This window comes from Aplidium turbinatum, chromosome 15, assembly GCF_918807975.1.
Source record: "Aplidium turbinatum chromosome 15, kaAplTurb1.1, whole genome shotgun sequence".
Classification (NCBI taxonomy): domain Eukaryota; kingdom Metazoa; phylum Chordata; class Ascidiacea; order Aplousobranchia; family Polyclinidae; genus Aplidium; species Aplidium turbinatum.
The window spans coordinates 23,184,581-23,212,501 of NC_137486.1; the positions used below are offsets into that span (position 1 = coordinate 23,184,581).

The window sequence follows — 27,921 nt, forward strand, 5'->3', positions numbered from 1 at the left end:
GTCAATCTCGGTGACCGGGCCTGCGTCAGTGATTCAAAGCCTGTACAAGCATGCGAAACTGCCAGGATTAAGTTCTGCAAGAAGCTTTCCCAGTCCGAGGATAAAGATTCAATCTATCAATCAATTGTTACAAGTTCTGTATCTTTGTTCCGTTAGTTTGCAACTTAGCTTATTGAGTTACTAAGAAAACATAGAAGATGATTTAGAGAATCGGTAGATTCATAAAGGTTTAAAACTACTGGTCTACTCCATGATAAATAATTGTAAACTTTTGTGCTTCATAATTTGCAACCATGAGCAAGCAAGTAGCCAGAAGTATTTTGTAGGCTAATAAACATGTTATACATACAGTTGTAAGTTGAAAAGTGGTGTCACTTTTTAGAAGCCTTAACATAACATGTTACAACTTCAGTATATTGGCAACTGAGACTCGTTGTTTTCAGGTAAATTTTAGATTTTAGTGCAACAGCACTTTTTATATTAATAGGCTAATCAAGTTTTATGCAGTCAACGTGTGTCGTTTAACTGTTGACTTCTACATGAGATCATAGTGATCCCAATTAAGTCTTGGACACCTCGCTGTGACTTTGTGCCATGTCTTTGTTTGGGAACTCTGACCTATTTGCTGGTTTCGAACTGCCTGAAGAAGATCAGAATGCATTAAGTGATGATAGTTACGAAGAACTGAACCACGTCAAAGAAGAAAATCTGCAGTTAAAAGCAGAAAATATCCTTTTTATCACAAGTTTGATTCTAAATTTGTAAAGATAATGGCTATAGTACAATGGGGTGCACAACATTTTGACACCACCGATCTGATGTGATCTGATTTGATCACGACTGATCCGACCGATCTAACCCTAACCAACTTACTGCGACTGACATGTCGTAGAGACATCTTGATGCTGGGTTTATCTCACCATGAGACTACTTCACACAAATTCTACTTTATTCTTGCATTGAACAGATATTTCATGCAACGTCTTTTGACGTTTTTGTTGATCTTAAGTACTAATCTGATCAATACTTCCTAACCGTGACATACCCATGTCCTGGTTGCAGGGATATCTTTGAGTCAAACCTCAGACATCCGCCTATCCATTTTATAAAACAACAGCAGAGTAATCTTGAAACTTCTTATTCCAACGATGATCGATAAGGTTGCTAATGTTTGTAATATTGTACGGTGACAATTTTTTTTCTTCGTCAATCATAAAATATTAGCCGCCTTCGAATATAAACCGAACAAATGACAAAAAAACTTGATATAATATATATGGCATGATTTACGATCGACTAAATACCTATCTTAGCAAATGTATATATGCTAACATTAGTGTTGGTTGCTCAGCTTGTTGTAAAACGTTTGTACAACCGAAAGTCTAACCAGATATATAGACATTAGGGTGGCTCTTATTTGGCAAAAAATGAAAAAAATTTGAATTTTGTGTGGGACACCCTTTGAAAAGGTGAGGTTGTCAGAAAAAATAACTCCTGCAAAAAAATTTTTGACTTTGAAATTGATTTAGAGGTGGCCCTCCCCCCCTAAAGTTTTGCGCCCTCCTCCCAAATACCAAATCTGCATATCTCAAAAACTGTTTGAGCTAAAGATACGGTTTTTGTGTCAAAAGATGCAGAAAGCATGATTTCCTATCTGCTTTCTGAACAGTGATTGCGTCTATCTTGATTAGAAAAGCAGTTATTTAGAAAAAACCTGTTTTCGGTATTCTAGCACAAAACAGTGCTAAACAAGTATTGTGGCCCAAGCTATTCAATAAACAAAGTTCATAAACTAACCTGTAAAACTGGTAAAGTAATAAACGAAATAAGTATTCCTAAACTTTTATGCATTCATGAATAGCTAAAATGCCCGTTTTTTGTCATATTCCTTGAAGAAACTCCTGAGTGTGGAATCTGCTTTCAAGCTTCAGGTGCTATGCATTGCACTTGTTGGAAGGCGAAGGCGATTTATGCAAAAGCTTGGTCTGCATTTATGGTATCTGTCTGAAGAAATGGTTGAACTAGCCTTGTTTGACTCTCGATTGTCTGTGGAAAGTAACAAGGTAATGGTGGCAACCATGTTAAATGAAACAGCAGAACGTCCACCAAGGAGACGAAGCATCAAAGTAGATGCGTTTCTTAGCAATAAGGGTCTAGAACAGTATTGCACCTCTAATTCAAAATGGCTTCAGCTGTTGGGTGAAGATGAAGCAATAATTAGACTTTCAAAGGATCCTGCTTATTGGACTGAAGATGGTGCATTTATTCAAGCTTTACACATGGCGAAGGGACTTTCAGTAGTCAATGACAGAGCAGAGAGAGGAGTTGCTCTCAGTCTAATCCCGGATTTTAACAAACTCTCAACTGAAGATGAGTACCAACTTCAGTTTCTTTTGCAAGTTGTTACTGAACACAGGAAACTGTTGAATCCAAATTCCAACAAGAACAATATTGTCGATTCTTCTTTGTTTAAACCTTCTTTGTTACTCCAGGGGTCAAGGGGCTCTATCTTTTACCACCCTTGGGCAGTGCCGATGTGGTTTAGATGCTTGAGCAGGTGTCGAGTAGCAATTGCATTGATTCGTCATCCAGTTCAAGCAGACCACGCACACCATTTGGCGCAGTTACAGATGGTGTGGTCTGTGGTTTGTTCCTCTTTGCCACACTCACAGATTGCGGATGGAGCCATCCCCAATTTGTGCATGTTTGAGCGGAATAGTCTGACTCCAGTAGCCCAGCACGCAGGCGGTTGTGCCACACCCAGGCCTTCCTTGGCAAATTATGCATTCTGGTTGGATGGGGGCTGGTCACTGGTGTCGGAGATAAAACTTTAGAGCCTTGAGGAGTTCTTCTTCCTCTCTGAGCTCTATTTGTTGTCCTCCCAGGTAGCCGCGCTGATGGATTGGTTTTCAGCGGTTTTCATCAGGAGTTGTGCGTCACATACAAATGGGTGTCTCGATTTCAGTTGGCGAGGATGCTCGATTGCTCGCTCACAGACTTGTAGAGACTTGAGTGGAGCAAGTGGTTGGGGTTCGTAATGCCGAGAAAGAGACAGGATGGCTTCTTCGCGACAAAACTCAGCTGGTTGGTTGCCTGCAAGGACAGGGAAATTGTCCGATTGTGTACAATGTGTAGGTCGCAGACATCCTGTCACGATACGCAAGGCAATATGTAAAATATTGTCGATAATATCGCTTCTTGCAGTACTGACCAGAATTACATTTTGAAATGAATATCGTTACCAGTGTTCCCTCTAAGGTGCAAAAATTAAGAAAAAAAAACGAAATTTTGTAGACGGTTTCGTGGTCACAAAAAAGGTTGTAAAATCAAGATTTGGTCAAATGCGTTTTTTCTAAATAACTGCTTTTCTACTCAAGATAGATGCATTCAATGTTCAGAAAGCAGATAGAAAACCATGTTTTCTGCATCTTTTAACACAAAAACCGTATCTCTAGCTCAAGTGGTTTTCGAGATACGCAGATTTGGTATTTCGAGAGAGGGCACAGAACTTTAGGGGGGGAGGGCCACCTCTAAATCAACTTCAAATTTAAAAAAAATTTGCAAGAGTTATTTTTTCTGACAACCTCACCATTTGAAAGGGTGTCCCATGCAAAATTCAAAAACTCAATTTTAAGAGCCACCCTAATAGACATATTGCATTAATTTTCAGAACTAACGTAGGATCCCTAATGTAGTAGATCTATGTAGTCAAAAATAAATTTATTGCAGTCTGCAGGGCAACTTTTTTAGTCATTTTTAGTGCAAAAATTGTAAAGAAAAAAATGTTAATTTCCAGTTAATGTCTGGTTTATACCAGGGCTGGGGAGCCACTGCAAAAAAACATAGGCTTCGGCTCCAGCTCCGGAGCTATCAAGCATTCATCCACTAGCTCCAGCTCCGGACCTATAAACTTTTAAACAGCGGCTCCAGCTCCATTAAGAGTGTTTTGTAGCATTTGCCACAGTAGGATGCAATGGTTTAGAAGTCTGCACTGCAGCGCTTAAAATTCTGTTAAAAAATATAAACACACATTTCAGATTTAAGCTGAATGAAAAACAAGAGAAGCCACACTCTTGCTGACTTTTGTTGTGCTTTTTGCTTGTCTGACAGAGAACAAATCAAACAACCATGAATCACCACAAGAAAAATGTAAAAAAAAAACAATTTGAAATAATTTGTCCATGTCCATTCCTTGGAAGGCCAGTCGCCGACGGATGACATCAAAAGCATTTAAACTTCTTTAGTGTGATTATTCCTTTTGTGTGCTCTTCTGTTTTAATGAAGCCCAGCAGTGCGAAAATTGGTTCTTTGTAGTGCGATGTCTAGCACATAAGATTATGGCCTGGGATTACAGACACTTGTCTTTGTTTTGAGCGCATGCGTCTGTCTCACCTTTGCTTCATTTCACCTTTGAACATTGCAGACAATCATGCAAAGCAAAAAAGAGACATTCTCTTTTCGCTAACGGGTATAATTATACGATTAAATGAATGAAGTATATATATGTGCACGGAATGGCCCGTTTCGGTGAGTCCGATTCGGTGAGTCTGATCCCTTAACGGAGGATTTTTTCATTTTTTTTTTAATTATCGGGTACCGTAGCCTAATTATCATTGCCGTTTTAGGGTTTGGGGTTAGTGTTAGGGGTTAGAGGTTAGAAACTCACCGAATCAGACTCACCGAATCGGACTCACCGAACAGTAGCAGACCCTATGTGCAAACTAGAAGCAAATCCTGATGCTTTTATCCGACTTATTCTTTTAAGCGGCATGCGCTTAACCGATGTTTTTACATAACATCAGATTGGATTTGGTTTGGGATTTCAGGTTTTGATTCAAATAAACGATTGATACTTTTAAGCAGTATACTATTAACCGATTTTGTCTGTATTCAATACTGGAGCTGATAAATATTTTGTAGCTCCAGCTCCGGCTCCACAAGAAATGTTTAAAAAGGCTCTGGCTCCGGAGAAAATGCTTGGCTCCAGGCTCCGGCTCCCCAGCCCTGGTTTATACTTCATATTATACGCGTTTATTTATGCAGAAAAACACTGTTTCAACGTTTCTTGCCGTACAATATTGCAAGACAAGTTGAGATTTTTATGTGTCACAACAAACCTGCAACAAAACTGCAAGACAGAATGTCCTTATCATGGACATCCGTTTATGCATGATGATGACATTGAAATGCTCATCATCATAATCCATCGTCGGTTTGTTCCCCACTAGTGGGGGTGGCCGATAATAAACCAGATAAATGTGGTTGTAATTTTTCAAGTAATAAAATCATTGGATCAGTTTATTTGTGCTCCACTGATAATAATTAAAACTTTCTAACCATTTGTGGGCAGCTGAGTGGTGAGAATGACAGCACGATGCGCATGTCCCTGCATAACAGTCTCCATGCCAAGCAAAAGTTGAAGCAGTTAACTTAAAGACTTCAGAGTTTTTGTTGTTTTTAGTTGTCTGCTGCAATTGCAGTGTGATGCTGCAATTGCAGTGTGATGTTGCAATTGCAGTGTGATGCTGCAATTATTGTATTTGACCTTGACAACAACTTGTTCATACATGAGGAGCTTCGCAAGGCTCTGCGTGTCATCACACAACCGTCAAATATAAGGATTCAGGATGCTTCACGGGATGGCCCGATAGCCCATGTGTTACTTTTCAACAACCCTCTTGCCAGGTGAGCGCTGACATTCCTCAATACCCAGTCACACTATGCATTGCTTGACAGATAATATTGTTAGAGCTTTGGTAAAGAGTTTGTCTTGTTGAACTATAGGCACACGAAGCCGAGCAATGTAATCAAATTTAACTTATTTAATATTTACAGAAGTCAAAAACATAAAACTACATAGAAACAAATTGAAGAGGACATCTTGTGATGTCGACATCACAAGATGTCCTCTTCAGGAATAAATACAGTAATTTTACATATAAACAAAATACAATTGTTAATAGGGGTAGGCTGTACATATGGTTAAAAAAGTTATCATTCTGGATCATTTTGGTGACACCCCTATTTTGAAGTATCTTGTCTCCTGAGCATTTTAAGCCATAATTCAATAAATTTGGAGAAAAACTGAGGCAGTGCCGGCAAAAACGGTGTCCGGAATGCATAAAATCGAAAATGACACTTTTAACGTTAATAATGCATTTAATACAGTATATAATGTCGCCATAAGCCAGCAATTGGCTTTACTGTTTACAGTGGTGACATTCAAGATGGTCATTGTTTACAGCAGTGGTTCTCAGAGGGGCGGAATCAGCCCCTGGAGGGGGGGGGGGGCATTTTGATTTTGCAGGGGGGGTATGATTACCTCGGCTTAAGGGTAAACGATTTTGTCAAAGAGCTCGTATCTTCGTGGTAGCATTTCCTACCTCATACCTGGTGGAAAAGGGATTCAGCTGTGTTGTTCTGCTACATACCAAACAGGGAAACCCACTTGACATATCCATAAGAGGTGATCTTCGAATGTTTCTCACTGGCTTTACACCGGATGTGAAGAAATTGGCACTTTGTCACCGAGCCCAGGATTCATACTGACTACCAGTAGGCCTATAGGGCTCGCAAATATATATTTGCTTTTTATCAAATATAGTTACTACTTACTAGTCTCAAAAACCCTTACAGCCTGTTTCACCCTAAAAGGGTGAAAACAGAAATATAATTGTATTTGAATAAGGACCTTCTGATGATCCCCTTTTAGGGTAAAACAAGCTGTGAAGTTTTTAGAGACTGGTAACTAGCCTATATTTGATGTAATTATATCGTTCTGCTTGGCTTTTTGCTTTGCATTGAGCACTTTTTGTAGTAGGTACCGTATTAATAGTATATTGTTTTATATTCGCTTTCGTAATTAACCGTTTTTGTTGGGGGTAGTAAAATTTTGCCAGTTCATAAAGGGGGCGTTGGGCCAAAAAAGGTTGAGAAACACTGGTTTACAGTGCAAACTCGAAGAGAGTATTAGAGCCGCACTTTCGCTGGCACTCACGTAATTACTCCGCCAGATTCCAACTAGACTTACGCAAAAGTGATATTTTTTACTTAAATAAACAAATATAGACTCTCGCCAACATCTTCGCTCCTGGATCGTTGTAGATCAGCATCTCCCAGTTCTTGATTAATTATCGTTGTCATATGTAAAATGCAATGCAATCAATATGTCTTCTTCTAATGGAATTTCTAGAAGGTCACTCACGGAGTCACACTGTTTAGTTAGAATCAAGGTCAGGTTCAGTTTCGCCTTGTTCTTCCGTGTTAATCGGATTTACTTTGAACAAATTTGGCCCAGTCACTCATCCAGTCACTCGGATTCCTGTGGCAGTAAATATTTTGTTGGAGCAGCTTGCTGATCTTTTGGTCAGTGATCGACATGGAGAATATTAGCATTGCTGAATATTGAATGGAGAATATTGAATAATAGCCAAGGCAGTGTGCAGGTCCGGTAATATTTGTACAAGCTCTGTTTGAGTGTTTTTTTCAACCATATTTAAAAATGGAAGTGTGAAACGGTAAGAAAACCATGCACTTTCAATCCTTCAATCCCAACACAACAAAGTCACTCTGCAAATATATGCGGCAAGCTTGCACCAATTGATTATTCGACTTTGTGCTTTCGAGCAATAACTTATATTCCGGAATGTGATACAAGATCGTTGCTGCTGTGCATCCAAGCTTCCTAAATCTCCTCTCCTTGAATCGGTTATGCTTCTTCGATATTCCAGATTCGACGACCTTGTCAAACAATTCGAATTGTGATGACTTATGACCATCATTCGCTGCCAGTTTAGATAGAGCTTCCAAAGCAGCAAATACAACACTCTTGCTGGAGGGGAGAAATGATTTTAATGCGGGTATGTGAGCAATAAAATCTTCCGCATGTGGAGTTTTTGCTCGTATTCCAACATTACATTTAAATTACCACGATTGAAGACTTTGCAAGTATGACTGACGCAAAGCAAATGCAAAGGTATATGGTTTGACCCTAGCGTAGCTGCAATGGATTCCTCGATGCCAAGATTTTTGCTGACATAATCTGTCTTTATTGAAGTACCGTAACTTTTTCCCATAGATCAATTGGTGAAACATTTCTATTGCTCGCCAAACACAATCGATGTAACTGCTCCACAATTAATCTTGTGATATTTTCTCTGGTTTCCACCGCAAAAGATAGAGGTCTTAATCGAAATGGTTTACCACCACTGAACTTCATTATTATGGATGTCCGTTCTCCTGTAATTCTTCTTCCTGTGGTACTATCATAATGTATTGTTATTGTTTCTTCGTCATGCGCATCCAACATTGCAAGGGCATATTTTTTCTTGCTTTGAATCGCTTGTAAATGTTTTATACCATCAATGACTCGTAGAGAAGGCAACACATGCTTGTAGGATTCATAGTCCGTTGATAGACGAGATGTTTTTGACATAGTTCCATCTGTTGGAGGCACATATCCTGGAACATCATCGACCTTGAGGTAATATGTATGGTTGTAAAAAGTCATTGAGATGGTTTTGAAAGCTTGCCATGATTGCTTAAATGTGATGCCCGCTTTGCTACATGTGGTTGCAAGTACCAATTTAATATCTGAAGTGAAATTGCAAAATTTGCGTATGGGTGTGTACTTTTCTCAAGACTGCATTTGGCTTTTTGGCCTAAAATCTGGGATTTTTCATAGTGTGCAATCCGAAACACTGTTTTTGCCGGCACTGCCTGGAAAATAACTCAAATGACCCAGTTGAAGTCTTAAAACAATCAGCTGAGCATACTGAATAACTTGAAGGTGTCACCAATTGACTTTGAGATACCCCATATGTATAGCCTACCCCTATTGTTAAATATTAAATTTATTGACAAGAAAAAAACAAAAACTACACAGTGCTTCTGACTTAGCTCAACATTCAACAATACACGAAAGCTCTACAAATGAAACATAATAATCTACCTTTTAACAGACAATTGTATGCTTGCGGGTCATCATTTTGCTCTGTGTATTTTAAAATCAGTTTTTCGCATCTTGCCTATTGTACTAACTACTATCACATCATGTGATCTGTTTGACGCCGTCTTTCTGCAGTGACTGAGATTTTCGTGTATTATTGAATGTTGAGCTAGTCAGAAGCACTGTGCAGTTTTTTTTGTAATGAATTTAACATTTAACCATTGTATTTTGTTTAGATGTAAAGTACGGTACTGTATGTTCTTCCTGAAGAGGACATCTTGTGATGTCGAAAATGTTTGAAATTTGTTTAGATGTATAATATGATAATAGTTTTCTTTTAATAAACTTAAATATGTTAATTTGATCACGTTGCTGGGCTTCGTGTGCCTGTGGTTCAACAAGATAATGCTGTAATGAGGCAAATGCCAAATAATTAGTTTTGTAGTTTATGTTAAACTTTTAATGCCCGATGCCAATTTTTTTGTTTTTATAGCCTACTTTAAACTTCATCTTTCTTCAGTAAAAGAATAAATTTATCCATTTGTCTAAAAACATAATTTTTCCGCTGGCAGATTATCAACTATTGGTAACAATTAGTGCAAGCAACAATGAAACCAGCATAGTATCGCACAAGAATCATGATTTATTTCACAACAATTGCCTGTGACATGGCATCAATAAAAAGTTTTTATTGGTAATTGCCGATTGTCAATCAGTTTTTTCAGATTATAGGCTATTCTGTGGCGGATTGATTTTGTGATGACAACGAGACGATTTACTGATGTTTCTTGCGATGTGGACAGCTGGAAGGCCTGTCTTTCTTGCCTTTGCTGATGATCAGTTTTGATAATGATAAAGTTTTATTGTAAACGCAATTTATCGGATGTCATATTTTATGTGTCAACTGTCACATAAATAACATTGTGCATTTAACAACAATGTAACGGCGACTCACATGATTAATATAATAAATTTCATTGCAAATACAGCACAACTTCCTCAAGTGCCAAGTGAGGTGAAATCTGGGCGATGAGCTTTATTTACAATAGAACTTTGATTAATGCTGGTTCCTCGTCTTCAGGCAAGAAAAAGAAAGAATCGAGGAGTTTTTCTTCAACGTTTCGCAAGGTCATTGTAATGGGGAATACCCGTATGACGTACAGCCATCCGCTATTCGATGCCCGCGATTGAAATCCCCCCGCACCAGTTCTAGATCTTCAAAAGCCTTCACAATAACTGACAGTGTTCAGGTCTACACCGGACGCTTCTGTTTGGACCAGCTGGGGGAACCTTTGCTTGTGAGTTGCTGTTAATTGTTTGTAAATCTTTTTTTTGTACCTGAGAATCCATTGCTTGACTTTCAACTTGAGCTGTCCGTGGCAAACGCGTCATCTTCATCAAACATGACGTCACTGACTCATCCTGGCTCGGTTGGAAACTTTGAAACAAGAAATCGCAATTTGAGGAGTAAAATTGAAGGAATGTATGTCTTGAAAGTTTTATTTTTTTTATAATTTTCCAGCATGGCTACGGACCGGGCAGTTACATCCCCAACTACGAGCGGGCTCATCTGGACGCTATGGATGGAGAAGAGCCGGTAGATGAGAAAGAACAGAAGAAACCAAAGTAAGGATGTCAATGCGTTTGACGGATTTTGTTGTGGCTTCAAATTGTCTTGAAGTATTTTGGCGCGACACGCTGCACGACATAGCGAACGCTGGAAAAAAATACGAGGAACTGTGCATCTAGTTCGTCAAAGCCCGCATTAGCCATGATAATGTAGTAGTAGAATATAATACATACCATCTTCTCCAGCTCCTAGTGACCTTGGCTCCGAGTCTCCCATTTGTTCATCCAGCTCTTTCAGTGATGTCCGTGACATCTTAGATGCTGTAGTCTCAATGCTGCTTTCACTTTCAGACGAATTTGCTTCAACTGCGGAGAGGGGAATCACCAACTAAAGGACTGCCCGACGCCGAAAAACTTCAAGTTGATCAACCAGCGCAAACAGGTCAGAGCCGCTCCAACTCAATGGCAGATCTCTTGTGTGACGTCATAACGTTTAGTTTGTGCATTTCAGCAATTTCTTGGTTCTATGTCAAATCCGCTTCAATCCGGTTCGAACCGGTATCACGCTGAGAACGAGGTCGATGAAACAGATCCGAGATTTGCGAGCTTCCGACCAGGCATCATCAGGTGGGTGGCTTCTATTTTCGTTGTGGCAACGTTATATGACGTTGCTCTCTTGATAACGCACCATGGCCGATCTTCATAGCAAATGTTAATTTATACAATTCTTGAAAATATCAGCTAAAGCCATAAAATTATTGGCTGTTGTTTTTATTTTTGTTTGTAACATTTTCTTTTATTCCCTTTCTACCTTAAATTTTTCTGAAGGTGTAGCGACCGTGCCAAATTTCTTTCAACTTAATAACTTTACTTCCGTTTTGTCGCTTCTACCTTTTTCTCGACCTTTGTTATGTTGACGTGTATTGTTTTGCTGTGATGGTCAGAACTAAAAACAACTGAACTGCTCACCGACCAACTGTGATTCCACTTTCAATATTTCTTAACTTTTCACGAATATCATTTCACTTGTTCATGCGTAGGTCGTTGCAGGACTGTAGGTGAGTTGAAGGATCGCAACTGATAGCATCATACTTGTTAAAAATATTTCTTAACTTTTCTTCCTTCCATGCTCACTTCACAATGTAGATATTGACGACCTGTTTCATCCTGATGCTGAGAGTTCGCTGTAGCAATATCGAATTGCACTAGCTTTTCTGAACACAGTTCCTTAGTCATGTGCTATGAGTATGACGAATGGTGTTGAAGTCAGTGAGTCGTTGTTTTATGTGACTCTTGTTTGGCTTGAGGGTGCTGTCTTGAATGCTGTCTGTTGAGTTTCTGTGCTAGGCGTTATTGCTGTGAAATTTTGTTGAATCAGTTGTTTAATAGATTAGGTGACGTAGTTCTTCCCTTTCGGCACGGTTGTTGATTTTTGGATTCTGTCTATTTATGAAAATGGCCTCTTTGAAGCGTAATTGTACCGCATCGTTTTCTCTGGCCATGATTGTAAATTCAAAGTTGGCGAGGCACTGTTGTTGACGATCATAGACTGAACTTTTATCTGAGCTGAGGTGTTCTTTCAGGCGGGACTGGAGCGGGCGGATCGTGCTGCCTATATAGCTTTCCCTGCATTTTTTGCATTTGATCTTGTAGACACAGTTCTTGGTGTTACACATGTCGTCGTTCCGTAGTGGGTAGTTTTGTAGCCGACAAGGTTTGGATTTTGTAGTTTTTAAAGGGAGTTTCGGAGGGTTCGTGAGCGTCGAAAGAGGCGGACTGGCAAATCCAGGTCTTACCACCAAGAACTGTGTTCCGAAAGCTCGTGCAATTCGCTATTACCACAGCGAACTCGCAGCATCAGGCTAAAACAGGTCGTTAATATCTACATTGTGAAGTAAACGATAATATTCCTTATGAACACCCAAACTTTTTCCGGAATGGCCCGTTTCGGTGAGTCCGATTCGGTGAGTCCGATTCGGTTAGTCCGATTCGGTGAGTCCGATCCCTTAACGGGGGATTTTTTCAATTTTTTTTTTTAATTATGGGGTACCATAGCCTAATTATCATTGCCGTTTTAGGGTTAGGGGTTAGGAGTTAAGGTTAGGGGTTAGGAGTTAAGGTTAGGGGTTAGAAGTTAGGAATTCACCGAATCAGACTCACCGAATCGGACTCACCGAATAGTAGCAGACCCAACTTTTTCAGTATTCAAAAGAAAGTTTTTGATGTTTCTTAATTTTGTTTTAGTGAAACCCTGAAAAGAGCCCTCGGGATGAAGAAATACGATCTTCCTCCTTACATTTATCAGATGCGGATGATGGGATATCCACCTGGACATCTGGAGGAGGCGAGGATTGCTACGTCCGGACTGAGTTTTTACTCCGGAAGAAACAAGAAAGCTGAGGACATTGATCCTGACCTGGAAGAAGGTACGGATGTTGACTTCTTCAATGTCTTGTAGTCGGCTGCATGTCTGGATAGAGGCTTAGCGATTGAAAGAGTGTCGGTTCGACGCTGCTGAAGAGCATGCGACTGTTGTGTCTTTGACACAACACTCAGTGGCGAGCCTGAAGGTGGACACGGAGGTTGGCTTGCCTTAGCGTCCACTTGATGTAAATCAGGGTTACTCAACTAATGTTAACAACTAGGTCCAGTTTGATAAGTTGATTAGTTTTGGCGGTCCGGTGAATAAGTTATTTCTTACGCAACCATGAAAGTTAAATTATCTGTACCGGTACCAAACCACTTTTTAGGTAAAATGTAACTCGACTTGGATTTCTAAGAAAGTGTTGGGGAGTCTGGGAGGTGAAGCCCCCCAGCAACTAAGATATATTCACAGTAAAAATTGCTTCCTCCCAGTAGAAATCTGTTTAAAGGGCCATGCAAGTCCAAATTGTACTTTGCGATTTTTTTGTTTGTATGTGCTCTAGGCGTTTATAATAAAGGGTTGTCGTTGAAATTTTCCCAAAATTTGATTGCGTTTCCTTTGTAGGGCCGTTTTTGTTTGCTCTATAGTTGTTAGCGGCGCGCGCGCACTGAACCGTGCGATAATCACGTGTGACGTCATTAGAGTACAAGCTGATTTGTGTTCGCGCAAGATGCAGTGTAAGCGGTTGTTTGTAGTGACGTTTCCAACAAAGACAATGAACTATTTATGTCGATTGTAAGCGGCTCAGTAGTTGATAAAATGAACACTGAAAGCAACTACCTTTCGACAAGTACCATATTAGTTTGTAAATACCTAGGAAGATTCTCTCAAGACCTCTAGTATTGCTTACTGTACATGTACAAAATTCACTCTCTCTCTGTGCACACGAAAAAGCTTTTCTCAAAGCAGACTTTGTATTGTGACTTTATTTCAAATCAGGACACTTAAACCCAACGTGTTCGTTTTTGTCACTTGGAAACTTCGATCTAATGGCCGAAACGACGCATGACGTCAGAGGCACACAGATTGATCTTCCAAGATAACCCCAGATCCACCGAACAAACTGTCTGTGGGAAATGTGCTTATAGCATCTGTAAAAACAACTTTTGTTTATATTTACTCTTGTAACTGTATCTCCAAAATCCTAATAAAATAAAAACCATCAGTCAGCTACCATCATCATCATCATCCGTTCAGTCGTTTACGACTCTCGGTCACTCTATACGTCATCTTTCTCCACATCTCTCGATCCCACGCAGCCTCCTTCAATTCATGCACTCCCATACCACTGTCATTTACAATCGTGTCAAGCCATCTTGTTTTTGGGCGCCCCCTTCCTCTTCCTCCGCTCACCAAACCAAGCATGATGTCTTTTTCCATTGATTTGCTTCTCATTATGTGGCCAAAATATGAAAGTTTTTGCCTGACGATTCTAGCTTCTAGGGATATGTCCGGTTTAATTTGTTCAAGAATTTTCTCATTTGTTATTTTGGCTGTCCAAGGAACACGCAGTAACCTTCTCCAAGACCACAATTCAAATGCGTCAATCTTTCTTCTGTCTGTTTTGTTCATTGTCCATGTTTCGCATCCATAAGTTGCAATTGGGAATATAATAGTTTTGATCAGCTTCTTTTTTGTTTCTAATTTTACATCCTTGCTCTTCCAAATGCTATTCATTCCAACAAATGCATTTCTTCCCAGCGCTATTCTTCTCCTTATCTCTGGTGAGTTATTAGAATCCCAGTCAGCTACCAGTATTGCATAAAGTAGCAGTCACATTCATTGTGACATTATTCTAACTGTACCTTTCGCAACATGCCAGACATCAAACACATGTTCAACTTCTGGCTTGTGATCCCGCATATATGCAATGATTTGTGGATGACGGTCAGCAACGAGAAGTTTCACCCGCACATCAAAGCCACATCTCTCAACGAAATCCATACATTTAACTAGCCCAGCCTTTTCCATCGTATTGCTGCAACCACATACATTGCTCTGCAACAACATTAAACATATCAATTTTCCACAACCTGTTTTTATCTACTCTTAGCGGCAATGTGCCGATTCGATGGGAGATGGCTATGGCAGCAAATTTTTCTTGACTTGGCAATGGAAAGCATGTACATTGTACAGCCAAATACAACTTGTATAGTTTCAGTGAATTTCCTATAGGTTCTGCTATCTTTCAGAAATTCAGATAATACGAAATCAATGAAGATTCCAGAAATGTTTTATAAAACTACGATACAACGTTTTATAGGCAGAGAAAACTTTTCCTCGAACCGTTGAAATCTTTCAGAAATAGCTTCAATAAATCATCATTACGTTGTTGCTTTCTGGGCGAAGTTGGCCTGTTTACGAGCAGTTTTGAGAAAAGTATGTTCACACTGAAACGACCATTTGTTAGGTTTAAATGAACTAAGAAACGAAGTACATCTGCAAAACACAAGCCAATAATATAAAACGAACAAATTAAATCAGTCTCACAGGATCAGAACTTAAAGTACGGTAACAAAAAGTCCCTTTAACTGAACACTGCAAGAAAATCTCTCATTTGAATCCGTTGAATCAACGAGAGGTTTTGTTGTCTGGGTATAACGTACAAACATACGTAAAATAAACGTAAATTTGTTACAAGACACACTGGTTTTTCGGGTCTGCTACTATTCGGTGAGTCCGATTCGGTGAGTCCGATTCGGTGAGAGTCTTTTTCAGTGAGAGCCCTATTCGGTGATTTTTTTGAATTTTTTTTTGAAAATTATCGGGTACCGTAGCCTAATTACCGTAACCCCAAACCCCCTAACCCAAAAACCCAAACCCCCAAAAAAACCCAACCCCCCAAAAAACCCCAAACCCCCAAAAAACCCCAAAACCCCAAAAAACCCCAAAAACCCAAACCCCCAAAAAAAACCCAAACCCCCAAAAAACCCCAAACCCCCAAAAAACCCCAAACCCCCAAAAAAACCCAAACCCCCAAAAAACCCCAAACCCCAAAACCGCAAACCCCAACCCCCCAAAAAACCCCAACCCCAAAAACCCCTAACCCCAAACACCCCAAAACCGCAAACCCCAACCCCCAAAAACCCCCAACCCCAAAAACCCTCAACCCCAAACCCCCAACCCCAAAAAACCCCAAACCCCCAAAAAACTCCAAAACCAAAAAACCCCAAACCCCAAAAAAAACCCCAAACCCCCAAAAAACCCCAAACCCCCAAAAAACCCCAAACCCCAAAAAAACCCCAAACCCCCAAACCCCAAAAACCCCCATACCCCCTAACCCCAAAAACCCCCAACCCCAAAAACCCCCTATCCCCTAACCCCTATACCCTATCCCTTAACCCTATAACGGCAATGATAATTAGGCTACGGCGCGCAATAATTTAAAAAAAAAAACTCACCGAATAGGGCTCTCACCGAAAAAGGCTCTTACCGAAAAAGGCTCTCGCCGAATCGGACTCACCGAATCGGGCCATTCCGGGTTTTTCAATGAGTCATGTAAATAGAAGCTGGGTTTGCTAGCTAAAGTATAAAATGTACGTGTCTTGACGTACGATAAGCCGTTAGCAAAGATGGAACCCACAAGTAATAAATTTCCTGCTGGGATCTGTCCCATCATTGGCTGACTTGACCAGACTCTGGAATAGTTGCACTCAGGCATAGAGCAAACTTCTGTTATGGTTATGCATGTCCCACAACCAGCAACAGTTGCATTTGTAGCAGTTTGGCAGACTGGACAAATCTTGAACAATTCTATCAGCTGTGTAGCAAATACAGTGTACTTCTTCTCGTCAATTGGAGAAGTATTTGATGAGGAACTGGAAGATCTTCTAAACAGTGCAAGTGAGCTGTTTTAGATTATTTTAGAGCAACACCAATGTATTGGTGCATGGCCGGTCATTTGGTCGACAGTCATTTGGTCGACAGACATTTGGTCGACAGGACATTTGGGTTAGGGTTACAGTTAGGGTTAGTTAACCCTAACTCTAACCCTAAAATTAATCGTTCTGTCGACCAAATGTTTTGTCGACCGAACGTCCTGTCGACCAAATGTCTGTCGACCAAATGACTGTCGACCAAATGACTGTCGACCAAATGACCGGGTACCGTATTGGTGACAGCAAGCAATATAGCTCACTGCACAAAAACTTCTTATCAATGACATTATTTTAAAGAAAAGATTGAGCCCTTCCGCTTACCTTACAGTATGTGTGTGTTTCTATACATCAGGAAAGCATTCATAAAATATCTATAACAGATAACAGTATCATTGTTTACAAACTTACCCCAGCTTTTCACTAATCACTACGTTCATTGGTAGACACCTCCGAAAATGTATTTATTGAGAAATTTGGATCGTGCATTTCATTATCTTCAAAAGATATGTCTTGCAAAGCCATTCTTGCTTTTTTGGGAGTGGAAGTAAAAGTAAGGTAATCTGGTGCACTTCGCTTTCTTTCTTGCAAGTTGCAGGTCACACCTACAGATTGTGTTGATACCAGGGCATTAGCCTGAGTTGCTGCAATAAACATATTTCAAATCAAGCAAAGCAACTTTTACAGTATTTTTTGGCATCACTTCTCTTTCCAAACCTATTAAAATTTACACTAAACTGTTATTTCATAATATGTTATATTATAGAGTCAAAGTTTCTTACCTTTCGCCGCACTCATTGGCTTCAAGGCAGCTTGGCATCCTTTTGATGAACAAGCACGGAAATCTAACACGTCATATTGTGTTACAGCATCACTCACAAGTAACCATTTCTGTTTGGCATGACACATTAGAATACCGGGACAACTATAAACAGAAGAACGCACAATAGCACATTACAACAACAGTAACATTACCATTGCATCTTCCTGTAATTCAGTGTGTTCAGCTTCCTCATTGTCAACACTAGTGCTAGCCAGTGGGTGCAACCTAATTCGTACCCTGAACAATTTCTACCCTGAAAAGATTGAGAGAAAAAATTAAAAAAACCGAAGTCGCTGATCGGAGTCGCTGATCGGAGGCAAACAAACAAACTGAAAAAATCCAGAGAAAAAATAAAACAAAGCCGAAGATCGCAGTTTTCGTTTTTCCGCAAACATTTTAAAATTTCCGGTAATGATCCTAAGAGTTTGCCGAAGTCGCTGATCGCAGTTTCCGCAAACATTTTAAAAGGTTAGGGTTGGGTTAGGGTTGATTGGGGTTTCTGCAAATATTTTAAAATTTCCGGTATTGATCCTAAGAGCTTTTGTTTGTTTGTTTGCGGAAACTCCGATCAGCAACTTCGGCTTTTTTAAATTTTTTCTCTGGATCTTTTCAGAGTACGAATTGTTCAGGTTACGAATTTGGGTGCATCCCTAGCCAGTAACTGAAAAAGAAAACAACAATGTATATATGAAGGACTTTTTTGTTAATGCTTGGTGAATTATACATGGGACGTTTTAAAACTGCATGTAGCTGGGAATCACTATATCAGCAGGCAGCATACATATTGTAAACTGTATGGAAAATAATTTCTCAAGGATGCTACTTCGCTACTTATGTACGGTACTTTATAACAAACATGTAGTAATATAATTGTTAGCTTAAAATTACCTCAAGAACTTGACGCTTCCTAGCAGCTGGTCGCATGGATAAAGTGGAATTTTGTTGTGGAGTTGTCTCTCCACTGGACTTTGAATCCAACGGTGGCAAAGTTGTTGAAATGTTTTTGTTTGGAAAAATTGAAGGGCATGCATTAAGGTTTAAATTGAGACGTGTGGCATGACCCATGTCAAATTGAAAAAGATTTTGAAAATCTGTTTCCTTGAAATGGAGTCGACATATTGTGCTGGACTCGATCCTGGCCACACTCTTGTGGTGTTTACAGACTTGTTCCATTTTTTTTTATGGTACGATTTTTTGGAAAATGGAACAAAGAAATTTTATCAGTAGAAGAACCGCCAGATGAACAGCCATAGACAACACACCGATTTGGCATGATGAGTACCAAATTGTTACAGGTTTAGCTTAGTTTACTCACACAGCACTGGGGAAGAATGCATATTGAGATATAGGTATAGGCCTACTTGTCTAGTCAATACACAATCACAAATTGAAATACATGAGTAAATACTGAGACTGGTAGGTAGGCCTATCGTACACACAGCACAGCATGCAGCACTGACTAATCATGAAGTAAAAAATAAATGCAAATCTCTGCAACCCTTGACTGTCTAACCTCCTACTGTTAAATACCATCAAAACTATGCAAACACTGCAAGGTCCAGCCCAAAATGTTTAGGTTAAACGTCCAACAAAAAGTTTAGTGTAGTCTGTAAAATGATGTAAGCTAGCACCAAGGCTACAATAAACTAAATCTGAACTTCAATTGTAACGTGGGATAATCTTATCCACTGCTGCAAACGCATGCCACACCTCAAACAAGCAAAATATTTGTCCAGCAGTACTCTCATGACGTCACCCGAGAAATTTTTTTATTTCGACAACAGTTCGTGCGGTGTGTGTTCGAATTACAAAACCAAAACTTTGTTTTAAGATTGCGTGAGAACAAATGAGTATTTTTTCATAAAAACAAGTGCAACGTGTTTTTGAATATCCCCTTTGTGTATTTCAACTCTCAATTTGCATTTGAAAATGGACTTGTCTGCCCCTTTAAAGAAGCCTTGAAATGTGGCAATGAGGTTATTCTTCCAAAAGCTCAAGGTCCACCATCAACACCCAAAAGGTCCGGATTCGGACCGCGGTCTGCCAGTTGAGTAACCCTGATGTAAATCTTCATCTATCGGACGTTAGCCTAAGTACGACAAAAGATCTTACCTTTAAATAGTAGCCGGCGTAACTGAGTCAATCTGCTAACGTTTCACTAATTCTTCCTCAGGCCCCGTTGACGTGAACAAGATCATTGAATACCCAGGTTTCAACATCAAGGCTGACAGCTGCGTCATCGATGTGAGTATGTGACGTCATGATTGGTGACGTATTCTTTAGAATATCGATCCTTGTGAACTGGTTCAAAATTACCTCGTCCTACTGCAGACATACATTTTGTATATCTACGGTACAACAAAGCGAACTCTCCACCAAATCAATTACCTACTGGCGCACAATGCACATATACGCCAGTGCCCACGTAATTTTTGGGTCTGCTACTATTCGGTGAGTCCGATTCGGTGAGTCCGATTCGGTGAGTCTGATTCGGTGAGTTCCTAACTTCTAACCCCTAACCTTAACTCCTAACCCCTAACCCTAAAACGGCAATGATAATTAGGCTACGGTACCCGATAATTTAAAAAAAAAATTGAAAAAATCCCCCGTTAAGGGATCGGACTCACCGAATCGGACTAACCGAATCGGACTAACCGAATCGGACTCACCGAATCGGACTCACCGAATCGGACTCACCGAAACGGGCCATTCCGTAATTTTTATTGTAAGTTCCGGTTTTCCAATCGTAAGAGTCAGAATAGATTTAGAGCATTGCTGCAACTGTGTTTACTTATCTCGCAGCTTCTGCAAATGTGGCTGTCTGTAAGCTGGACGCATATCATTAGCCTGTTCAAGCATTCTATGACCTCACTTCTCACTTTTAATCACCCTCATTTGATCTCAAATATGGCCTTCTGCCGACCTGGTAGCGCAGAATAGTGCTACTGTCCCTACTTTCTGCCACTGTCACTCCCTTCTGCTACTGTCACTCCCTTCTGCTACTGTCACTCCCTTCTGCTACTGTCACCACCTTCTGCTACTGTCCCTACTTTCTACCACTGTCATTATCTTTAGCGCGTTGTTTGATTTCTTGCCGAGCCCTCCGGTTGTACTCCGATTAAATGGCTTGTCGGGGAAGTACCAGTGATGACGTCATATGCTTTCTTCCACAGCATTGCGAGGAGTTAGGTGCGGTACCTATGGATGAAAGTCACAGCAAGGACAAATTGGTATCGTACCACAAACATAGGAACGCTCTTCTGAAGAGGTATGCCACCGCAGCGTCGACCCAGATAACAAATCAATGTACAAACCGGTTGATTTGCTGTTTGGGAGTGTGTGATGTTTTGTAACCAAATCAGCGGTTAAGTGATTGTAGTTTATGGAGGAGGGCCACCTCGAAATGTTACCTTAGCCTAAAGAAGGCCATGGATCGTTCCCTTGATAACCTCATCGTCCTAACCATTGCTGCTGCGGACACGGTGTGATCTGGCCCCCAAGTTGGACCACGCTGCAATGGAATATTGCCATTGTTGCATTGCTAAACTAAATACAGTGGAATTCGGTTATGTGATTATTTTTCTATAAATGAAATGTTTTGGAAGGTCCCTCCATGTGTCAATATAGGCGAGTTTTACTGTTTGTCTTCGACCGTGTAGTGTAGCCCCCCCCCCCCCCCGACGTGGTGAGGACCGGCACTGTCTGGCAACCCTTTTACTGCCAGGTTGCCAACCAGATATTATGGTTGGGAGCGTGTCGGCTCATCTATCACTGTGTCCGCCCATGAGGCAACTGCTGTGCTTCCTCGCGATGGTTGTGTCTGGGAAGCAAGTAATGATTTGGCGACATATAGGAAAGCGGAAGGTGAGAAATGCGGCACGGACAACGAGAAGAGACGGAAGAAGGATCATCATCACAAGACGGACGATATTACCGAGGTTGACATGGAAACCAGTGATGACGGAGGTTGGTATTTATGACGTGACTTGTCATTGCAGAATGTCGCTTTGTACGCAAAGTCACGACGTCTAATTTGTAGGTCCAGATGTGAAAGAAGTTTCCACGAAAGATGAAGAGTCAATGGAAGCAACAATGGTGAGTCGCTCCGAATGATGTTGCGCTTTCGTTTTGTCTACGTCACTGAATGGATGAGCTGATACTATAAAGATAACTTGATTAGAACGCCTTCCATTGAATAATTTTGAATGCAGGATCTCTCCGGTGTTGAGGAAGGAGAAGTGGAAGATGTCGGTTGCGGAGATGAGGAAGTGGAAGGAGGTAAGAGGCGGCTCTATTACTCAGTGACTTCATAATTCCGTTTTCTGAATTTTTCTAATTCTCTTACAGATGGGGATGCAGGGGATCTTGATGAAGTCGAGCTACAGATCAAGAGAGAGATGATTCTCCACCAGCTCCGGCTGCAAGAGGAAACTGCTAATCTCATCAAGAGTCCTGTGGATGAGATGTTGCCCAGCAACACAGCATCGGATAACAGCATCTGCGGTGATGCCAGTGGAAATGATTCTCCAAAAGTCGTTGAAGAATGTATTGAAGTCGAAGAGATCATCCAAGATGATTCTGTCCAGGATAAATCACAAATCCTCACCTTGGATCGCGATAGTCCATCAGACAATGTTCTTCAAGCAAATACAGAAACCCATCTGGTAGACTCAAAAGATGAAACTAAATTTTTTTCTACAGAATCAACCTCAATCTGTAACAATCTTGATTCTCCAACAGACTCAACTTCTCTCTTCGAGGGTCCTAAATTTCCTGGTGAGTCCACCTCAATCCATGAGAGTCCTGATAAATCAAGCTCCTATCATGAAAATCCTAAGCTTCCTGGAGATTCAACCTCCATTCATGATAGTTCTGTATCTCCCGAAGAATCAACTTCCATCTATGAGAGTCCTGAATCTCCCGGAGAATCAGCCTCCATTTATGAGAGTCCTGAATCTCCCGAAGAATCAACTTCCATCCATGAGAGTCCTGAATCTCCTGGAGAATCAGCTTCCATTTATGAGAGTCCTGAATCTCCTGGAGGATCAACCTCCATCCACGAGAGTCCTGAATCTCCAGGAGCATCTACTTTTCTGAGTGAGAGTCCTGAAAAATCAAGCTATCGTCATGAAAATCCTACGTCTCCTGAGGAATCAACTTCCCACCATAACAGTCCTGATTCTCGTCCCATTGAAAAACATTTGGATAAAGAATTAGGTGGATCCGGGTTTGATCAAAACTCCTCTTGCGAAAAACCGAACATCGCGAGTCAGGACAAGGAAACAATCCCAGTTCACTGGATCCCCGAGTCTACTCCAGTTGAAAAGGAAACAACTTCCACGATGTGTCTTTCATTTGTTCAAGATTCTACTAAAACTCTCGTTTCCGATGAGCCCGGGATTCCCCACCGCTCTAAGTTCGCAGAGGGGATTACCCAGTTTGGCTTGTATCATGAAGAGACAAAATCCAGAGGAGTTTACACGAAGCTCCGGACTTTACTCAAGAACTCCCCGCGCCGTTCCAGCAAAAACCCGTGAAGCAACTTGGTGCATAACTTCTGTGACCTATTTGTATTAAAAGAAACAATATTGTATTAAACTTAGTATGTAAACTATGGTGTACCACTTTTAGGCGACTTTTCAGGAAAATTAGGTTCGGGTCAAATTCTGACTGGATTTTCGTCACTGATTTCAAAAATGACGTTATTTTTTCAATATGACGTCATCTTGATGCGCCAGCTAGCGGATTTTGTTATTTTAGCCTGATCACGAATATGGTAAAAGCTAGAGAGTTGGAACTTGCGCCAAAATGACCGGAAGGGACGATTTCCTATGTGTTGTCAATACAATATGAAACGCTAACTGCAGCAGAAAAGTCAGAAAACGTCAGTGAAGCAATAAACCATCTTGTTTGTTGTTAATTTTACTTTCAATTTCATCAGATGAACGTAGCAACTAGTGCTAGAAACGATAATTGTCCTGATGAACACCCAAACTTTTCAGTATTCAGAAAAGGAGTTATTTTGAAAAAACATGTTTTTGCTCATTTTTGGACAAAAAAATGAGAAACACGGAAATTTTGCTTGGGTTTTGTTACAGTGATGCTTTTATTTCGATTGTTAAGCTGCGCCACATTGTTTAACAATTAGGTACAGTGGTAGTAGCTTAACAATAGATATAGTGACGCTTTTATTTCGATTGTTATGGCATAAACTATAGATCCTAAAATAAAAATGATGCATTGTTGTTGCATCATTTAGGATATTTTGCGCCCTAGATTCATAAATTTTGTCTGGCAAGCATTACGAAATATAGTTTTAGCAGTAAATCTTAGAGTGATGGTAACCCTTAGGTTCAGTCATCTGAAAATCCGACAAGATTGTAAAGTTTCCATCTCAGCTCTAGCCGCAAATCATTTAAAAGCCAAAATCTTATGGTTTTCTGATAAGAAAGAAGCTGAAGATTGATCTTTTCGGAGCGACCATATGTGTCTTCTTGCTCTGGCAGCTCATTTAGTGATGGATGTTCCAGGAAATTTAAAAACCCTTACTTTTTTATCAAGAAAGCGTGTCCCATGCGCGTTGGATAACAACAGCGAGTGGTTACTTAAGAATGCTGATTTTTGGGTATTATGTTGAGCCTCAAGGTATCGCTCAACTTCAACGTATGGTTTCTTTCATTGTTTGTGTTTATTTGCCAGTATTTTAGTCATCCATCTTAAAGCTTCCGCTGCTAAAGGTCCCTCAATTGTACTGTTTACAAAAGATTTATTACTTGCATATAAATCTGTTGATGAACCAGTATTCAACGCTGTTCTGAAACATTTCGTTAAGCATGCATCTCAATGGTCGAGCCCTAAAAACTTTGCTTTGAGTTCCCACGCTGAAACTCCGCCTTTTGCTGCTGATGCGGCAAGACAGAAAAGTTTTCCAAGAAACGTTGATATCGAGCAGACGCTTTTGAAGCGTGGCAACTTACGTGATTTTTTTCTCCGAAGAAAGTAAGATGGCTCCATGCATTGCATGTTTTTCATCTCCATCAGTGTTTTGGCGTACAGAGCGCTTCATTGGCAGACTGAAAGGCGTTGTGAACGGCTTGATCCGAGATGATTTGTCCAAAATAGACTTGCGCATTTGTGCTGCTTTGCACAGTATGGTGTGATAAATCTTCTTCTTTCGTATGAGAGGTTGTTTTTTTGGACTACATTTCATGGGGGTCAAATGTCCGGGCATTCTTCGAGCAGCCACTTGATTGTAGAGTGTTGACAGGCCAACTGCCCTTGGAGGAGTAAACGTCGGGCAGTGGTAGAGGATGTGATCTGCTGTCTGTTCCTCTGCACCACATTTGCATGCCGCAGATGTTGATAGGCCCCATTTGTGCATCAACGAAGCGAAGCGCCCAACACCCTTGCGGAGGCGATTCAACCGTACCCAGGCAGGTCGTCTGAGCTCCTTTCCTGGTGGCAGGAAATAATCCCATTAAACTGTGTTGTGGTTTTGTTTGATAGATCTTTGAACAAAATGATCAAGGGTTTAAAGTTAGGTAGTATTAGTAATTGCAATATGCATATAAAAATCAATGCTGAGGTAATCAATTGTAATGTGCTAGACCAGGGGTGTGCAACCTTTATTACAGGAGGGCCAGATATAAATAATTAGGGGAAACCGCGGGCCGCACGTTTATTTAACATATGATTTCTAGTAGTTGCAGGCACAAAAAAGTAGTTTTTTGTTATTCTTAATAGGGGTTATCTCCTTCCAGAAATAATAAGTTAGGACGCATGAATTTCTGAAGAAAACTGCTAACTTATTCAAATTTATTGTCACACCGTCTTTAAACGAGCTCAGTGAGAAGTTTGCAGCTGGCTTCTTTTCCCTACGGCTTTTTCCAAATTTACTTTAATGGAAGTGATCGCAATTCGAAGTCCATTTTTCATGACGCCCGCTTTAGAAAAAAATGTTCGCACAAATACGTTGAGCCAAAAAGAGCCATTTTTGAAGCCATGAATTTTTTCAAAAGTGGAAAGTCATCTTAGTTGAAATGTTTTCGGTAAAAGTCGCCAAGATTCATTTTTAAATACTTTGCTTTCAAATCCGTTTTCTCTTGAAGATCAATCAGTTCAAGTTATATCTTCTGGTGCTTTGTTAATGTCTGTGTTGAATGGCGAAGCGAATATACCAAACAAATGTTCATGAGATTTAAAGTCCTTGAAACGAGCCAATAATTCATACAACAATTTTTCAAGTTGGTCAGCAAATTCAGTTTTCTTCTTAGGATGCATTCCATAGTCTCTTAAAGTTGGAAAGTGGAAAAGATTTCCTGTCTGTACGTGAGCTTTCCAAAGTCGTACTTTGTTCATAAAGCCTTTTATGTGACCATACATTTTTACGTTCCAAATAATTAAATACAATGGATTAGCGGTGGCCGGTGGGAGACTTCTAAAATGGTTAACAGAAGGTGCGAAATCTGCAATAATCCACTCCACAATGAATTGTTCAAACGTACCAGACTAAACTAAATTACCGTATAAACATGTTCCGCGGGACGCACACAATTCCAAATTGGCACATCTTCGCGGGCCGCACGTTGCACACCCCTGTGCTAGACTACTACCACTGTACTTAATTGTTAAACAAAGTGGCGCAGCACAGCAACTTACCAATCGAAATAAAAGCGTCACTGTAGCAAAATTGCCGTGTTTCTCATTTTTTTGTCCAAAAATGAGCAAAAACATGTTTTTTAAAAATAACTCCTTTTCTGTTGCAGTTAGCGTTTCATATTGTATTGACAACACATAGGAAATCGTCCCTTCTGGTCATTTTGGCGCATGTCCCAACTCTCTAGCTCTTACCATATTCGTGATAAGGCCAAAACAATAAAAATCCGCTAGCTGCGCATCAAGATGGCGTCATAATGAAAAAATAACGTCATCTTTGAAATCAGTGACGAAAATCCAGTCAGGTTTTGACCCGAACCTAATTTTCCTAAAAAGTCGCCTAAAAGTGGGACACCCTAAGGCAGTGTTTCTCAACAACCTTTTTTTGCCCAACGCCCCCTTCATGAACTGGCAAAATGTTACCGCCCCCCAACAAAAACGATTAATTACGAAAAGCGAATATAAAACAATAAATACTATTTATACGGTACCTACTACAAAAAGTGCTCAATGCCAAGCAAAAAGCCAAACAGAGCGAATTACATCAAATATAGGCTAGTTACCAGTCTCTAAAACCCTTACAGCCTGTTTCGCCCTAAAAGGGGGATTATCAGAAGGTACTTATTCAAATAGAATTCTATTTCTATTAGAATAAGGACCTTTTGATGATCCCCCTTTTAGGGTGAAACAGGCTGTAAGAGTTTTAGAGATTAGTAGGCCTAATTACATTTGATGAAAAGCAAATACAGCCTATATTTGCGAGCATGAAAACAGTGTACCGTAGCCTACGTCTACTGGTAGTCAGTGTGAACCTTGGGCTTGGTGAGAAAGTGCCAGTTTTCTTCACATCCGGTGTAAAGCCAGTGAGAAACATTCGAGGATCACCTCTTATGGATAATTGGATATGTCAAGTGGGTTTCGCTGTTTAGCGTACCAGAACAACACAGCTGAATCCCTTTTCCACCAGGTATGAGGGAGAAAATGCTATCACGAAGATACGAGCTCTTTCACGAAATCGTTACGCTGGGCGGAAGATGAGTTAAACCAGAATGTCCCTTAATAATCAAAACGCCCCCCTTAAGCCAAGTTAATCGTACCGCCCCCCTGAAAAATCAAAACGCCCCCCGGGGGGCGGTACCGCCCCCGTTGAGAACCACTGCCCTAAGGTAAACACTCGGTCCACGTTGAGGCGCCGCGCGGCTTGCTTTGGCGACCGCCCCTACAGGAGACAAATGCAACAACTCAATTCATCAGTTTGAAAACTTCTGACGACCGCACAGGATCTCGATAGAAATAAAGTAGTGCACGCCGTATGGTACGTAATTTGCTATTTTCCGAGGTGTAGAAAAAGTTTGTCTCAGACTTAGGCCACTACACCGTCCAAGTTTCTACTCCTGTCGAGTTAGACATCCCCTGAAACGCGCCACGTCCTATTGGTAGGCTAAGTCAACCTGGCTCTAGCTAAAAGCGTCAGATTTTTGAATTACTTTTAATCATTCACTTAGGCTACAGTTTGTTTTCGAGATGTATTTCTGGATATGGAAAGTTGGTTGAATTTAAGGTTTCACCGAATACCAATCGTTTAGTAAACTATCAACTTCACTTGTCTCGGCTCGAGACACCTGAA

At 40.5% G+C, this 27,921-nt stretch overlaps 1 protein-coding gene across 1 annotated transcript; it reads left to right on the plus strand.

Moving 5' to 3' along the window:
• The first annotated feature begins 453 nt into the window (after positions 1–453).
• On the plus strand, positions 454–27,876 carry LOC145784163 (uncharacterized). The gene is made up of 14 exons (XM_082595928.1): positions 454–727; positions 5,568–5,685; positions 10,029–10,245; positions 10,470–10,573; positions 10,868–10,958; positions 11,028–11,143; positions 12,761–12,942; positions 19,813–19,883; positions 20,813–20,907; positions 21,493–21,605; positions 21,679–21,734; positions 21,851–21,917; positions 21,987–25,239; positions 26,244–27,876. Exons 1-13 carry the CDS (start codon positions 595–597, stop codon positions 23,174–23,176), a joined length of 2,553 nt encoding a protein of 850 aa, XP_082452054.1. The 5' UTR covers positions 454–594; the 3' UTR covers positions 23,177–25,239; positions 26,244–27,876.
• Positions 27,877–27,921: the final 45 nt, after the last annotated feature.

What these genes read in the sequence shown, in the direction of transcription:
- LOC145784163 (XM_082595928.1), top strand. Translation starts at nt 595, where the DNA reads ATGTCTTTGTTTGGGAACTCTGACCTATTTGCTGGTTTCGAACTGCCT. An exon ending in TCTGCAGTTAAAAGCAGAAA is followed by an intron (nt 728 to 5,567) that starts ATATCCTTTTTA and finishes ACTTGTTCATAC; the next exon opens with ATGAGGAGCTTCGCAAGGCT. An exon ending in TGATCAACCAGCGCAAACAG is followed by an intron (nt 10,959 to 11,027) that starts GTCAGAGCCGCT and finishes TGTGCATTTCAG; the next exon opens with CAATTTCTTGGTTCTATGTC.